The sequence below is a fragment of the Perca fluviatilis genome, chromosome 5 (genome assembly GCF_010015445.1).
Source record: "Perca fluviatilis chromosome 5, GENO_Pfluv_1.0, whole genome shotgun sequence".
NCBI lineage: Eukaryota > Metazoa > Chordata > Actinopteri > Perciformes > Percidae > Perca > Perca fluviatilis.
The window spans coordinates 28,092,689-28,109,843 of record NC_053116.1 but is presented as its reverse complement, the minus strand read 5'-3'; the positions used below and the strand labels follow the sequence as shown (position 1 = coordinate 28,109,843).

Genomic DNA, 17,155 nt, shown 5'->3' with positions numbered 1-17,155 from the left:
AATCAACATCTAATGCAAACAACTTTTTTGGAAACATGTTGATGGGTTGTTGCTTAAAGTGCTCATATTATGCTCATTTTCAGGTTCATAATTGTATTTAGAGGTTGTACCAGAATAGGTTTATGTGGTTTAATTTTCAGAAAACACCATATATTTGTTGTACTGCACAGCAGCTCCTCTTTTCACCCTGTGTGTTGAGCTCTCTGTTTTAGCTACAGAGTGAGACATCTCACTTCTGTACCATCATTGTTGGGGGTCACACATGCGCAGTAAGTACTGCTAGCTTGTCAGTTGCAGAGTACGAGGGCGTGCCACGCTAGCAGCTAGGCGAGCATTATAACGTGTGTTACAAAGTGACGCACGTTCGTCACAGAAGTAAAGGCTGGACTACAATTGAGCTGTTTGGAGCAGTTGGTGAACAGCGTTTTCTCTGGAAGATGGAATAGGGCTTTTTCACTTTGTAAACCTATAATGTGCACAAAAAGATATATATAACACAATAAAGGAAAGGGGAAAAGCCAAAAAGCACAATATGAGCACTTTAAGGATTTTGTGATTCAACTAAGTTAGCATGTCAAACACAACTATCTGTCCCATATTATGTAATAGAGTACACTTTCCTTTCATTCAAAATGTTGGGTAAAATATTTTATATTCAGAAGGATGTGAGGGAATGACCAAACCAATTATCTTTTAAAGGCTGGGTTCACTGCAGGCGGTGGGTCTTGGTCTGCTTCATACTGAGTGTGACTGTGTGGCATTTGTATGAATAGAAAGGCTTAGTTAAACAGATTTTGGAAATGAATCGCCTTGCAACTGTCAAGGAATAAATCTACTGGATCGGGAGGTTGGCAGCAATGAATTTATGGCCAATATATAGAAAATGCTATTGAGTCTGTACAGATTTAAAGCCATAAGGGATGTTACCAACACCCTCTTGAATCCATTAATTTTGAATTCATGCTGTTCTGAAGACAAAACGGGGTACTACCACTTAGGCAGGTATACTGTACAGAATAAAGCAGACACAGAGGTTTTGTACATTTTCCACATGTTGAATGTTTCCAAATGACTATTGGATAGTTTCTGATAGCATCATGCTGCAAACTGAAACTCCAAATCTTAAGACCACGCCTACTGCATTGTGTTCCCCTGTAAAACCCAGGAAAAAAGAAAGAAAGAACAAAAGACAGAAATTTCAGTGTATTTGAATATCATTTTAGCTAATTTGACTGTACAATATAGAACAAAAAATACCAAATAGAGTTCAAACCAGCCAAGCACTTTTATCTTGTTCAGGAGTCAATGTTTCCCCATGGCTAAACAATATCATGAATTACATGAAAATCTGAATGATTGTTGGTTCATCTTTGTTTTTTTAATATGCAAATACTGTACCCTATCAAACATGTTAACTGCATTTTTAATTTGTATATAGATAACACAGTGTGTTGTTTATCATGTCAATCTGTGTGGGGGTGGCAAGATAAAAAAATCCCTGTTGGGACTTATTAATCATAAAATCTTAGCACGTGGGCAGTGAAAACATACTCCCAACACCTCAGAAGAATAGGCGAGAAAATACGGTGCCATGTGAAACATCTATACATAACAAAGGGGTTGTTCATCACAACATTCACATAAAAACTGCTATAAGTCAATAATTTTGAGGGAAGGTGGACCATTCTTAAGAAAAGAAATTTTTAAATAATTTAAGTAATTTTATATGCAGGTCGTAGAGCAGCTTTGTTTTGTTTATATTGCCATATGCTGCAGACACTGCAAGACACCAGCCAATGATGTGGAAGTGAATTAGTCTTGATGGGAGTATGCTTTTTAATTGGGTGACTCAAATCCAATGCACATCCTACATCAGTACTATAGGCTTGCATAAGATTTGGTAACAAAACATATCAAGTATCTTTGGCCATAAACTGCTTCTTTATTTCTTCTTTTTATAGGCACTCTTTTTATATCACTGTCTTTTGTTACCTAAAAGTTGGTCATTAACAAGATTTTAATTTGCTGCCTTGTGCATATTGCAACTTCTGTTTTAAAAAGTGCTCTATAAACCAGGATCATCATTATTATTAAGTATTCATTCTCTAGCTTTCAATTGGATATTTTTGAATTGTTCTTAAGGAATGAAGTCATTCACTCCAAAATATGTATTGTTAGAGCACTCTGCCACCTGCCGTGTACCTTGTAAGAAGGGTAAAGCATACAGGTTAAATTTTTAGAGTTATTGCTCCTGGTTTGTAAGCATTATGACATTGAACTACTTATTAATGCAAATGAATGGCAGTTTTGTCACTTGTGCCATTATCCAATGCAAGTATTTTGTAGATCCACAAATCACAGTTAAAAAGAGATATTACATATGTTAATGAATATGAGAGAGAACTTCAGACTGTCCTATCATAATACATCTATAGGAAGTAAAATAACAGGCAGAAACATTCACTAGATACCTAGTTTAGTATCAAATTGAGTTAGTTAATGGGCGAGCTGTTGAAAACCTTCCTTCACCAGAGGTTTCTATAATAACCTCAAGAAAGCATAACAGTGGATTCCACTTTAGCTCACTTTCGTGGCAGCTATTGTTTCATAAGAGTAGGTGTCACTTGTTTCAAATTGGGGATGGGATAGACTTGATAAAGTCTCTATGCCCTAAAGAACGTAGAAAACAAAACTGTAACATCTGAAAAATCCAAAACAAAGGGAATTAGTCATCATAACATTCATGTAAAACATTCATAGCACTCACAAAATAAAAACAGGGGCAAAGTGGAATAAAAGGAATGATTTCAATTAAAGTTATATGAATGCCATTCAGTATTGATGCCTTTGGCAAGTTTTGACCCCACTGAACAACATAAAAGTGAGTCAAACTATTGACTAGAACAAAGATAATGAACCTTTGCTGGGGCCCTGCCCAAGGTTTTACATTTTGCCTAATAATCAGTTGTTTGTATTCCGTTGATGATATTTCTATATTGGTTTATCATTATGTATTTTATTGTATGTATTATTGTGATCGATATTTTGTCACATGATTTACTGCAAGAAGGCCCTGAACATCTGACCTCTCTTTGACGGTGGCATTAGGCAGCATTACTAGCATTAGCATGAAGCTATAGAGAGCAACACACACAATCTGTTTGCTAGTGTGGCAGATGCATCAATTCCATCAAAACTCTAAGCAACACTACCAAATTGTGTTCAATATCAGTGGTAGTTGTGCAGCTATGACGATGATTTTTACTGTTAACCTGAACACTTTCTTTTTAACATAATTGTTAGTGATGCAATGCTCTATAACCACTTTGGCTACATACAGTAAGATACCATCAAGTTGTTGCTTTGATTTTTACACTGAGGATGGCTTACAGCTGAAATATCGCTGAGGTGTTGTGTGTAGTCCAAAAGATGTTTTGTTCTACACGTTATTTTGAGTGCAGGTCTCAAGAGGTGTTTTTTTTAATCAAATTTAATTAAATATTTAAGTGTGCCCTGAATCAATTTGTATTGCTTTCATTGTGTGCTAATGCGTGTGTCAGCATGGTTTGAGTGACTTTACCTGGCTCTGGAGTGCTTGTTGTTGGTAGAGGGACAGCCTGGCCTTGGTGTGCTCGTCTGTGGTGGGGCTGAGGGGCTTGGGGTCTGACATGGACCTCTGGGTGCTCTTGATGGGTCGGGGCATAGAGGGGTGTCTCTGGGGGGACTCGGCTGTGTAGGACTTCTGCTGAGGTGTGACATGGGCCTTGTTCAGCCTCTCACTGGAAAGAGATGTTTCCAGCAGGCGGTGAGGGGACATCGGGGAGACAGGGGAGTAGAGGACTTGTGGGGATTTTGGGGTCTGCTGCTGCCGGATAATGCTGGAGATGGACTCATTGTGGAGGTGGTTATGAGGCTGGTAGTTGATGTCAAGTGGGTCGGGGCGGCGTCGCTCAAACTTGGCTGCGTTTGCTGCAATGTGCTGCTGCTGGCGCTGCTGCGTCAGGTGGTCGACAGAACCAGATTGTTGTGTACCGGTACTGGTAGAAGAAGAATATGGACTGACTGTGGTTGGTACACTGAGCTGGGGAGCTACAACACCCTGTGACTGGGCTTCCTGGTCAGTCTGGCATGCTAGAGACTGTCCTTTTTGGGTCCGCTCAGGCCCGGAGATGTAGTGCACAATCTCTACTTTATTTGGGTCTGGTACTGTCACATGGATTGCCGGGGAAACTCTTCCTAGGTGCTCCACTTCCGTCTGGCAAGACATTTCCCTAATGGTCTGAATGGCGATACTGGAGGACACCATCTTGGGAGTGTCGCTCTTGGTGTCAGTGGTTGTGGTGGACGTGGTGGCAGTGCTGCTGGACTCAGTGTGCCGGGAGAAACGGGAACGTCTTCGGCGGACCGGCTGCTCAGTCTCAGCCTTGTCCTCGTCGTCATCCGTCTGGACGGAGCAGTCAACACTACGACCACGCCTTCTAGTGCGATGACGCATCATGTACCTGGTGATGGAGGGAAGAGTAGAAGGAAAGACACAATGTGCAATGTACAAGCATATTAAAATAGATGTATTATGAAGTGCTAACATAGAAACACATATCATAGAAAAACGTAGAAAAAAGTCTGACAAGTTTGAACATTTACCAATACTGGATGTCGTATCAGCTGTTTGTGTTGCACAATGGTTTATGCCTTTGAAACTCTAAGAAATGTGACATCTTTAGTCCGTGTGAAATTGTTTATAAATTATTCATAAAGCCTGCATCGGCATCTCAGTAAATAGGATAACTGTCAAGGTAATTCTTGCCTAATACGCACACGTGCACGCACATGCACGCACGCACACACGCCATACGCACACACACACACACACACACACACACACACACACACACACACACACACACACACACACACACACACACATCTCTACCTCTCCTCTCTGTCTTCATCGTCCGTCTGCACACAACTGTCCACGATCCTGCGAGGGGAGCCGTAAAACACCACGCCGTCTCCATCCAAGCTGTCCCTGCTCAGCCTAGTCATTGAGCTGTGTTTCCTCATGTTGCTCCTGGTCTCCATGTGTTCCTGCTGGCTCCTCAAGCACATCTCTGACGAGGAGTTGGGGAGAGAACGGGAGCCCATCTAAAGAAAAGAAAAAAGTTTTTTTTAACGTTGTCAGTTGTCACCCATTATTGATTCAATTGAGACTGAAAAGGCTTTGCATATTGCACCCCATAATACAACCATAGTGGTCCATAAAATAATTTCCTGAGTGCAGACGTACATAGAAACATTATGAGTTGTAGCTTGATAAGTCAATTCAGTTAACAGTTACAGTGATCATTTTTAGAAAGCACATTATAATTATTTTGCGCACTGAACTTCAAGCTTCATGCACAATTGATTTATAAGCAAGTTTTTCTTTGCCAGACCAGTTAATTCACAAGTTGTCAAAATATGTTTGTGGCTTAAATCAACACTATGTAACTTTTCCCACTTCGGTCCCCCTACAGGTTGTCTCATTGGAACTACAGATGCAGCTAAATGCTTTAATGAACCTTTTGAGATCAATTATGCTTTAGAAAATATACTACCATAGAAAAATTTATTTCAGGTAGGTAAGTTCATGCCAGGGTTCTGGCATGTGTAGACAGGTGTCAAGCAGGCCAAAAATGTATTAGTGATAGCTCCTCGAAGCATGCTGTACTTTCGCACTTTCTATGCCCTACATTTTCTGCCTCTGCTGCCTAAGAACTGACGTCTTCAACATCAATCCTCAATACCATCCGATAAGTAGCATACAGTATGTCACATCACTTATTGCCATCTGCAAGTGTTCCTTCACTTCCCTTCCCTTACCTGAGCTGCAGCTGTTTTCTGTCTTTTCTGCTCTACAAGCTGCTGCTGGAGCTGATTCTGTAAAGACTGGATTTGGTCTAGCTGGGACTTCTGCTGGGCCAACTGCTCCCTCTGGAGAACAAGTTGTTTCTCGCGTTCTTGTTGCTGCTGCTGTAGAACCTAACAAAATGTTGGTGGAACAGAAAGAAGCACACATCGGCCAAAACACAGAGATAGTACAAGACAAAAAAAATATGGAGAAGCGTAGCACAAGAGAGAGGTAAGAGTGGATGGGTTGAGCGGAGAATAAATTATCAAACAAGAACAATAAATTATGGGAAAAAAAATGAAAAAAGAGAGAAACAGAGAGAGAGAGAGAAAGAGAGACAGTAAAGACAGAAGAGGACAAGGTTGCTGAGTTTTGGCACATCTGGTTGTATAAAATATGATCAAAGACTCCTGATACTGAATGTGACATGGAGTTATTCTTGTGTTGATGGGTTAGTTTTAAAAATGGTTCCAAGTTAGTCAAACCCTTTACATATTGCAAAAACCAATAATGGAAGCGCAACATAAATGAAGTGCAGCATGTACTGGTTATTGCTGGTGCCAGTCATATAATTCTCATAAGAAAATATGTAATGCATTTTCTTTGTTGCATACTGTAAATGACAAGCTAGTGCAAAAAAGGATTTTTTCCCGCTTACACTGTAGGTTATGAGATGCATATTAAACATTCCATCTCTAGTTCATTCTCATTAAGGAAGGCTTCCACACCTGTTTAACCGAGTTAACTTGAAAGATTTTCAACTGCTTGTTCTATTAAAAAAGAAGAAAATTGTCATGTTAGCCCTTCTTTTAACTGTTAAAACATCTGCACAAGGCTATTAGGAGCTGAGTAAAGTGGTATATTCAAATGTGTACTTGCTATATTAGAAGAATACAACATAAAGGGATTCATATTTCTTTTGCATATAAATCAAACCAACAAAATGGCACATGAAGCCCAAATCTGAGCATCATTAGTTTCTATCACACATACATACTACAGGCATGTTCATGCACACTTCACATATAGTAAATGTCCAGTAAAGTGAACTACATAGCATGCAGACTATAAAACTATATTTTTGTAAGGCTGTCTGGATGGAAACATTTCTTTGAACAAAGCCATCAATCATTACATTAAATAACGTTTTCACTAACAATGATAGAATTTTAACACAATCTTCTGAAGAGATATTTAATGGTCTCACTGGCAACAAATATTCAATTAATCCGTCACAGTTTGTTACATGTACTTCTTTGAGGAATTGATAGGAAACGTGCATTGCATACATGCATGTATTTTATACTGTATATAGAATTTGTTTGTTTAAAAAAAAATATTTCAGGGAATGATGCACTGTGTCTTGCAAGTCAATTTACTGGTTGCACATCAAAGATGTGACACTGAAAGAACAAAACAATTTAAATTATATAAAATGATAATAACACAATAAGATACACCACAAATAACACCACCACAAAAACAACAAAACACAAACCAACATCCATAGCAAAACCGACAACCAAAAAACAAGACACCAACTATAAAACTCTCCAATCTGCCTCCTGTTTCTCCCTCTACCTGTTCCTTGATGTTCTGCAGCTCATGCAACTCTCTCTGCACCAGCATCTGCTCCTTCTCCCTGTGCAGCTTCAGCTCTATCCTTTCTCGTTCGAGCTCCTCTTGTAGGCGCAGTTGCCGGAGTTTCTCCAGCTCCACACGCTCCCTCTCCATCTGCAGAAGTTGCTCCTGCTGCCGATGCAGCCTGTCTGCCTCAGTTTCACCTTCCTTGTGTATGGCACCTGGTGGAGGGAAGGGAGGAAGTCCTCCTGGAATGGGTAAGCCACTAGTGGGGCCAGATGGGCCGACTGGAGGTTGGGTGTAGCCATGAGTGTGTGAAGAAGCTGATGGTGGGTAGGCATGGGCTGCTGGAGGAGGCTGTTGGGGCTGCTGAGCAGTTGCCAATTGTTGCTGTTGCTGTTGATGTTGCTGTTGCTGTTGCTGTTGACTGTTCAGGTGGGCCTGGGACAGGTTTATTGGCTGCTGCTGTGGGTCCATTGGTATGACTGTTCCTTGTACTGGGGTGACCTCTGTTGATGAGGATGCACCTTTACCAAGATAAACTGGTTCATCCTGGACTGTAGAACTAGTAGGTGTCATGGAAACAGACATTGGGGCACCTACTGGTGCTGAAGTTGTTGCAGCACCAGCAGTAGTGGTAGTGGTTGACGTTGTTTGGAGAAGACCTGGTGCTGGGTAACGGACTGGAGCTTGTCCAGTTAAGGGTATTCTGGCGCTCATTGGAAGTCTGCTAAGACTGGATAGGGGCACAGGTGTCATGTTGGCAGACGGGTATGGCCTGTAGACCCCCCTCAGTAGTGGGCGAAGAACAGAAGCAGGCTGAGTTGTGATGGGAAGTGTAGAAGCGATGGGGGTCTGAATGGTGGAGTAGATCATCCCATCAGCAGACCTAATAGCAGCAGGGTACATGGCTCTGAGACTGGCCTGCCTGGCATTGATAAGGTTGGTTAGTGCTTGACTATGGGAGATTGGCTTCCCATCTAGTCCAAATAGGAGGTTTTGTCTCATGCCAAGACCTGCTACAAGTCTGGAGGCCCCAGGCCCGGTTCCTCTTCCCAAACTACCAAACTGCATCAAGTCTGGATTGCTTCCATATCGATCTATGGAATTGAGTGCTGCACACATGCGGCTGATCTCCCTGGCAGTTGTAGCACTGTACTGAGCCAAGTTAGCTTCTTGGAAGCTAGCAATGTCACGAGCAGAGTAGCCATAGTCTGAACTGATGTTAGACAAGGAATTATATCTCCTTATAGGCAGTGTTTGGGCTGTGATGTCCCCTCCATGCCGTAAATCTGTATAGGAGCCATACTGCATCCCCATATACCCTCCATAACCCTGTTTCATAGCAGTTAGATCTACGGCAAGATCTCCTGAGGCTTGGATGTGTGGTTCTAGTTTAGAATGGTAGGACTGAAGCCCTGCTTCAGCTAGGTTTGTATCAGACATCGAAGGCTGAAGCCTACCAGGGAAAGGTAATGTGTAGGCCTTGCCTTCATCCACTGGATATTCATGGTACCCTCCAGGTTGTCTTTCTTGGTCAGACTCATAGGTGAGAGGTGGGGCAGATGGAGGCCTTATGCCCTCTTTCTCACCCCCAACACAGCTTCCACCGAATGGAAGTCGATAAACAACATCACAGCAAGCTGGTTGGTTATCAGGTTTAATTTGGCCTCCTGTCAGATCCATAGCATCCTGTCCTTCTTCCACCTTCATTAGCTGAGTCACTGCCCTGGCCTGCTCTGGCTCTCCATCCATCTGTACTACCATGCTATGTGGTAATTTACCTCCTGATATCACACCAGGAGGACTGGGCTTCCCTTTCAGCTCAATGGGACCAGTGCCATACAGCTCAGGGTTAATGACTGGTGATATAGCACTGACCACTGCTGAGGCAGCACTACTCTGACTGACTAGCAAATCTTTTTTCAGTAAAGGTGAGATCTGGCCAGTAAGGCTGTACCTGGCCAAAGCAGATGCCTGTTGCTGTTGATGTTGCATCTGATGATGTTGCTGCAACTGCTGTTCAAGGAGCTGTTGTTGCTTCTGTAACTTCTCTTGCTGTATTTGTAGCTCTCTCTGTTGGATACTGAGGTCTTCCAGTTTGGCATCAATTTTTGGTATTGTTGGGTCAGTTGGAGGTGACATTGGTGCTTTGTTCTGGGAAAGACACACAGCCGAACCCATGCCCTGACCCAGATCTACTCTGTTTTGATGTGGATCACCATAGACTGCTGGCTGTTTGGGCTGGGTCATGAACATGGAAGCAGCCACAGTGACACTCACAGTGGTTGGTGTAGTGATCTCCTGGGTGTTCAGGTTCATAATCAATGGCTGCACAATTGTTGAGTGTCTACTACCCTCTGATCCACCATGGTATTTCCTGCTTTCACTTGCCAAGGAGGTAAGATCCATTCCCTGGTCAGTCATGATAATAGGAGCTGGTTTGGTGGCTGTTCTGAGGTCCACAACACTTCCACCTTGAATCATATGGCCCTGCTCTACCCTAGAAGTGCCTGGGACAGTAGATATTCGACAGAGAGAGATGTTGTCCATTGACATGGACCCTCTGGTGTAAGTGCTGGCTGTGGTGACCATACTTGTTCCCACATTTACTTTCTCAACTCTTTGTGTTTGATAGAAGCTACGTGTAGGAGACTGTTGGTAAGGTGGCGTGTCTGGAGGGCTGCCACATGGGGAGTAATTGTCAAATGTTGATTGCCGGCTAAATCGGGTAGGTGAAGACAGGGGAGAAGTAGCAGTGTTGACTGTCATTGGCCTAGCTGGGCTTGGAGGTGGGGAGTATGGGGTATCCTGGGAAGACTGCTGACGATAGAGCCGTGGGGAAACTGATTGATGTGAAGTTTGGGTTCCCTGAGCTGTCACTGGTGATGTAGGTCCAGAGCCAGCTGACTCTGACATTCGTAATGCTGAACTGAAAGTCTGTGTAGAGAACTCAGCTGTATTTCTCCTGGAAGGTGAACGGGTTGGACTCTGTGGTGGTGGTGATGGAGAAAGAGGAGGACTGGTGCTCCTGTAATAAGTAGTATACTTGGGAGAACGTGGCTCAATAATTCTCTCAGTGGAAGATGTTGAGCTGTCTCGCATATCCCTGGTCTCCCCTACCCTTCTGGTGATCACTTCTCTTTGACTGTAGGCCTGGGTAATCTCTGCAATTTTGCTGCATACACTTGAGACTGTAGCTGAAGATGTGGCAGGACTTGCCATGTGCCGGCCATATATACCAGACTGAGTAGACGTCATAGTGTGGCTTGAACTAGTCTGAGAAATAGTTACTGCATCTCTGGCATAAACACCATAAGCTGCAATAGTTGTGGCAGCCACTGCTGGAGTTATTCCATTCTTTCCTGCTTGGGTTTTGATCCTGTCTTTGTGTCCATCCTTTGCAGAGAAGTGCTGTGTCACTCGGACATCAGGAATCCGTCCTCCAGTCTCAGCAAAGGAGACAGGAGCTGAGATCTGGGTGGGGCTGGTCCCTGGAGTAAGTAGAGCATTGCTTTGCTCCAGAAGCTTAGCAAAGGCTGAGCCTGTGTCTAGGAGCTGTTTGTCTGGGTAGGAGCTTTCAATCTCAATCTCTACTTGCTCATCTGTGGCCTGCTGCATTTTGGTGATGTTCTGAGATGTTTGTCGGATCTCCTCATAAATATCTGTTTCTGTCTCTGCTGCCTCATTGTCATATCCTACCTGATCTTGTTCATATTCATACTCGTCATCATAACCCTGACCATTAACATCCTCCTCGTAGTACTGCCCATGTCTTCCATGTTGCTGCTGTTGCTGCTGTTGTTTCTGAAGCATCTCTGCCTTCCTCATCATCTCCTCATAAACCTCCTCAGCGCTCTTTAACGGTTTTGAAGTTGAAGATGGTGCTGTGGTGGTTGTTGTAGTTGATGATTTCTCTACTGGTGAGTAGAGAGACATAAAGGTAGGCAAGTTGTATTCACTGCCTGACTTGTAAAGTTTGGACTCGTATCCCTCAGCCTCTGAGTCCAGACTCTGAGGGGAATATTCAGAAGCAGAAGAACGATGGAGCTCTTCCATTTCTGCAGCTTGTCTCAGCTCTTCTGTAGGAGAAGCATCCTCAATGGGTGAGAGATTACTAGGTGGTGTCTTGGACCTCTCTCTGCGTCTCTGAGCCCTCAGCTCCTCCTTATCCCTCTTGGTCTTTCGTGCTGTGCTCCTTATTCTCTGTTGTTCCACCTCCCTCATTTTCTCCTGCTCTCTCAGAAGTTCTTCTTCCTCTCTCAGCTCGTCCTCTTCTGAAGAGTCTTCAATGGTGGGAAGGAGAGGGCCATGGGAGCGGTGGCGTGCTTTCCTCTGCTGCTTGGCCTCTTCCAGCCTTTGCCTCCTGCTGGGGCTACTATCACTGTCCTCCTCCATTGATGAGATGGAAGTAGGAGACTGGCCTGAGCCATATGAGGATGAAGTGGCTGGCAGAGTGGAGGAGTAGTCACCCCGAGAACGCTCCTCGGGAGATCCTGTCAGGCTCTCCATCTCTAGCTCTGGTTCACGATCAAGGCTCAAGTCATTTTCATTGCCCAGCTCCATGTCTCGGTTGTAGCTATTGGTGTTATTTAGTTCAATAGTTTTGAAGCGCCTCAAGCCACCTTGTGATGCCATCACATCTTCTTCACCCTCCTCCAATGAGCCTTTATAAACATCGGTAGAGCTCTTAGTTTCCTCCTCGAAACTGCTGGAGTGGTGCTGAAGACGTCTTTTCTCTTTCCCTGAGTCAGAGATTATGTGTTTATGGTGGCTTTTCTTGGGTTTCTGGTAGCCATATCCTTCATCTTCCTCATCTTCCTCTTCCTCCATCTCTTCCTCCTCCTCATTTTCTTCATCAGCGCTCATCTCCATAATTTGTCTCCTCATGAACTCCTCATCTGTCATCTCTGTGGGCTCAGCCTCTTTTTCCTTCTTTTTCTTCCCATTCTTCTCCTCCTTCCCTTCCTTCCGTTTACCCTCCCAGTCTCCTCCATCTTCTTCTTCCTCTAGTATATCTTCTAGTTCCTCATCAGAGTCGTATGCATCTGGTGGAATTGAAAGGGAGCGTGGCCGCTGCTTCCCTCTGTCATCCAAGTCTCTGTGCTTCCTTCCCCTTCTGTCCACCTTCTCTTCAGAAAGGCTCTTCTCCAGCAAAGGTCTCATGGAGCTTTCTAGCTTTGTAATTTCAGAAGGGCTTGGTGGGGAGCCACGCCCACTGATCCCCCTCTCACTTAGCTTCATCTCCTCTTCTTGGATTAGACCTGTGATTTCACTGTGGGAGCTGGAAATGCCATCAGAGGAGTAGCCGGTGTCACTGAGGCTTTGAGGGCTGCGTGACAAGTCATGGGTGCTGTTGTTTTTTGTGTCCTAAAGAGAGCAGAAGAAAAAAATAAATATATATTAGATTTGGGGAATGTAGGGTTTTTAATTTAAATCATAATTTATGCAAAGTGTGAGAATGTGTTGATGCTGGATAAGCACATTGGTTTGCATACAATTTTAACCCGCATATATTCAGATTCAGATTTTTTAAATGAAATAAATGGTTTCTGTCTAATTTTAATATTTATCTATGAACAAATTTAAGTTGTTTTTTGAAAATCAAAGATTGAAGTGATATATCTCACCAATGCCTGTGCAATACTGGACCTAGATGTAACGCTTAAATATTTTTCAGATAACAAGATAGTTACAAATGTTTCATGTTTCATTTTTAAAATATGTTATAATCCTGCCTTAACAGGCATGCTAAAACTGCAGTCCTCAACTTTTAATAAAAAGATAGTTGTAAATATGCCATTGGACTAAACTGTGATCTTAGCATTTCAAGAAGAGATTAAGCAATGATCGTGAAAGCTCTCTTGAACGCTACACCTAAAAATATATGGATAAATACAAACTGCAGTGAATTTGGTTAAAAGCTCATTCAAATAGCTTTTCCAGAGGTTTGCGTACATTTGGTGATTTAATAGGTTTTTAATGGCATATGGTTAATGTGAATTATCCATTATTTTTGGAACATTAGCTACCAAGTATATATATATATATATATATTCATTTGAAACAAGAATGCATGAAAGTAGGGTTCTCTTCATTAGGTTTGAAAGATTGGAGGTCTATACAAAACATTTCTTGCTCTATTGTGATGCAATTTGTCTAGGGAATTTCGCTGAATAACAAAGTCTTTTTTTAATCAACAACATCTAATTTGGTTCTTATAAACCTTAAAATCCCATTACAGAAATTACACTTTATTTGATAAAGACTTTCTTTTATTAGAGTTGTTAATTAACTCATATGTGGGCCAAAATTGAATGCTTGAAAGTTATCTCATAAAAAGTTGCTAAATTGCACAAAGAAGAAAGAAAATGAGACAGGAATTACATTTAGAGAGAACATGTAAGAGAATAGGCTTGAGGTTGTTACTCAATTTCACCATGGATGTAGAATTATAATGAAAAACACTGAACAGTTAGATTTAATTAATGTCCAAAATGCAGCGATTTGTCCTTCCTATTTCCAAAACTGAATAAACCGTATTGCATATCATATCCACTATCAGCTATGTCAGCCCTTTGAACAAAATCCTAAATGTTTCTTTCATTACAATGTAGTTACTATTCAAATATGTAACAAAGATAAAGTATTATGCAACAATAAAACTTCAGGGTATGGTCTGATTTTTTTTAGAAGTAAATCTCCAATAATATAATAAATGACAGTATGAAGACAAATCACATAATTATACAGTTATCATGAAGTGGCTTATATTTGTTAGGTTTGTTAACAATTGTCTGAGCCATTGATGGAAAGAGGTTAGTCAAACTGTGTCTTTTAGGAGTTAGAACATTTTAGTTTTTTGATGAGCGATTGTGGAGTTAACATCATAAAAACTATTCAAAACTCATTCATCAATGGCTCTGTCTCAGATGTCTTTTAATAAATCATAATACCAAAGGGACTAACCTGGTGAATGAAAGGGGGGTGGAGGACAGAATACAAAATAGATACAAAATTATGGAAATGTTTTCTAGAAAACCTCCTACAATACTTCAGAGGAGACTTTACTTTGAGTTCTCTGCATTTTAGATTTCTAGCAGCTCCCTAGATGAGAAAGGACTAATTTGCCTTCGAAAAGGCCCAAAGCAGCCAATCTTTATAAATATTTCAGCAGGAGGGATGGTTGCTGCTGAGCAAGAAAAGGCATTATTTCACTCCATCTGTGTTTCTCTCTCACTCTCACTCCCACTCCCCAAGGTAGTCCATGTATGCTGCCACTTGCATTCTTAGCATTCTGTGAGGAGGGAATCAATGACATGCTTTCCAAACAGCTTCAGGAGAAAGTAATTGCTTCAACTTACAATTTTAAATAACCAGGCTCCGCAGAAAATCTTAGTCATGACATACCACAACTATATTTTGTGGTGTCAAATTTTCACTTTGTAGTATAACAAAGGAAAAACTTGGCTGGGTGTGATCACCAAACTGAATCGAAATATAATTCACATGAAATATTAGTGGCATTTTTATACATTGAGATATTTTGTACAAGAAGTTCAAAAAAACAATACAGCTTTAAATAAAAAGGAGTTCAAGAGTCGACTCTGAGTGATTATGGAAGGCAGAAATGCTACAGAGAAAAATAAAAACATGGGAACAAATTTTTCTTCTCAAAGAAAAGATATTTTAAACAAATAGCGAAAATATGGACAGGGTAAATACAATACATCTGATAATGTGTTTTCCTAAACCCAAAACCATCCCATTCCAATGTAAATACATGAAGGCTCTCAGTGCCAATAGAAACCTTGAGGCATCTCACTTGTCATTGTAATTATGAATTTGATCTTTGATCTAAAAAACTGAGTTGAATGTAATTGGAAATAAAAGGCATATCGGTAAGAGCACATTGTATTGCAATTGTGTGTGCCTTTCATTTTAGCTTAAGAAGAAAATGACTTTTTCTGGAGTTACAAAATTTGATTACTTTTAAAATTATAACAGCATGTAGCAGCTGAGAAACATGCAGGAAAATAAAAACATTCATAAGAAAATAATTGGAGATTTGAGTTGAAAACATACACTTCAAAGACATGTCTTACTTACTACTTACTTACCAGGAGAAAAGGGAGTCAAGCAAGAACTCTTTTAAAAGATGCCATTGTCATAAAAATGGCAACATTGGTTTGGTGTTGCATTTACTCACTGTGCTGTGAGAAACAGTGACACTTGGCCAACTTCACGCCAAACTAATATCACATCTGTTCAAAGTGACCTTTATTAACCTTTACAAGTGCTTATCTGTGAGCACAAGAATAAAAAATAAGCCATATTCATGATAGTAGTACTGTCATTCATTTACTTATCTTCTCTAAACACAGAATTCAAAACCGTGAAAGAAACATTGAAGGAAATCTAATGTGATAACAGGCAACTGGTTGATGGCAGGTGTATAAGTGTAAAAAGTTAACAACCATTTCTCAGGTGTCAGACACCTACAAACTTCCCAGGTCCATTGGTAACATGCACTTTTAAATCATAGGTCTGATTCTGCTGGGGACAGCAATGTTTGCCACTTTTGAAATGTACAAGTGGGTTGTAATAATGAAGTCAAGTCAAGTGTTTGGTCTGGTGCTGAGTTTAGTTTTTAGGGACCTGAAGTTCTTCCCCCCCTCATATTTAGCCTTAGTCTGGTTCCAGACCTTAATTGCCAACCACATCTCAGATTTCAATGTCCGTGTCTGTCAGTATTCAGATGTGAAAAAAATAGGTACTTGTTATTGCATGCATCCTAGGTTAACGGTATCAGCATAGTAACACATTTCTGCCATGCTTAAAGTACCTCTGCCGCCTTAGAACAAAATGTGTCTGGTCGTTTTCTTTTGGTTTAGTCGTAAGTGAAAAAGCTGTCATTTCAGTGTGTGATGCCTAGGAAGTAATTGTTATAACCTTTCAAATACGTCTAGTTTTATGCTCACTGATGGCTGTTTTCACCAGTTGGAGAAACAACTGACCAGTCAAAGCTTAGTAGAATTTAGAATTGGGATGTCATCTTCCTACATAGCTAGCTAGCTAGCTAGCTACTTAACAACATTCATGAAAAACAGCAAGAGAAATATGGCAACAATAGTGAATGAAATTGATACCGCTGTACAGTACAAGTTGTTATAAGTCGACTTACAGAGAGAATCTTAAATCAGCACATTACAAAACATTGAATTAAGTGCTCCTAGCAACTGCTATCGCGGCTTCCGTTTCAACTAAAAATGACATCAGTGTGAAGGACAACTTACATCACTCACTAATGCTTAGTTATGGCAAAATTAAACTAAATACCCCCACCTCCCAACAAGAAATCAGCTAACGTGAACACAGTGTCGGACTGAATGGATGAGGTGAAACAATATGCCAATTCAGTTTGATTATCAAGCTAATCTAGCTCTGTTTCTCTAGCTTTAGTAACTCAGTCAGTCTTTCTGAAAAGATAAAACGTTCCTGGGGTCATTTTCATATTGTAAGATAAATAGGTATTTCTTGCTGTTGCTACTAGATATTAAAATTGAACACCTTGTACTTTTAGCAGGGACAAAATAATGTTTTCTCCCAACAGGCTTTGAAAGTGTCCCAAAAGCGAAGCCATGTGGTAAACATTTTTATTGGATGCTAACAAAATACATGTAA

At 41.2% G+C, this 17,155-nt stretch overlaps 1 protein-coding gene across 4 annotated transcripts in view; it reads right to left on the bottom strand.

The window, feature by feature from the left end:
• bsna (bassoon presynaptic cytomatrix protein a) overlaps nt 1-17,155 on the bottom strand; it is a 189,403-nt gene that overhangs the window by 33,958 nt on the left and 138,290 nt on the right. For 3 of the 4 annotated variants that reach the window (XM_039801784.1, XM_039801785.1, XM_039801788.1), the window contains exons 5-9: nt 7,472-12,841; nt 6,619-6,660; nt 5,863-6,021; nt 4,934-5,145; nt 3,581-4,502 (exon numbers count right to left, since the gene is read on the bottom strand). In XM_039801784.1, the coding sequence (XP_039657718.1) occupies nt 3,581-4,502; nt 4,934-5,145; nt 5,863-6,021; nt 6,619-6,660; nt 7,472-12,841 (6,705 nt within the window). The remainder of the gene's footprint in view (nt 1-3,580; nt 4,503-4,933; nt 5,146-5,862; nt 6,022-6,618; nt 6,661-7,471; nt 12,842-17,155) is intronic. The other variant, XM_039801787.1, reaches the window with a different exon arrangement.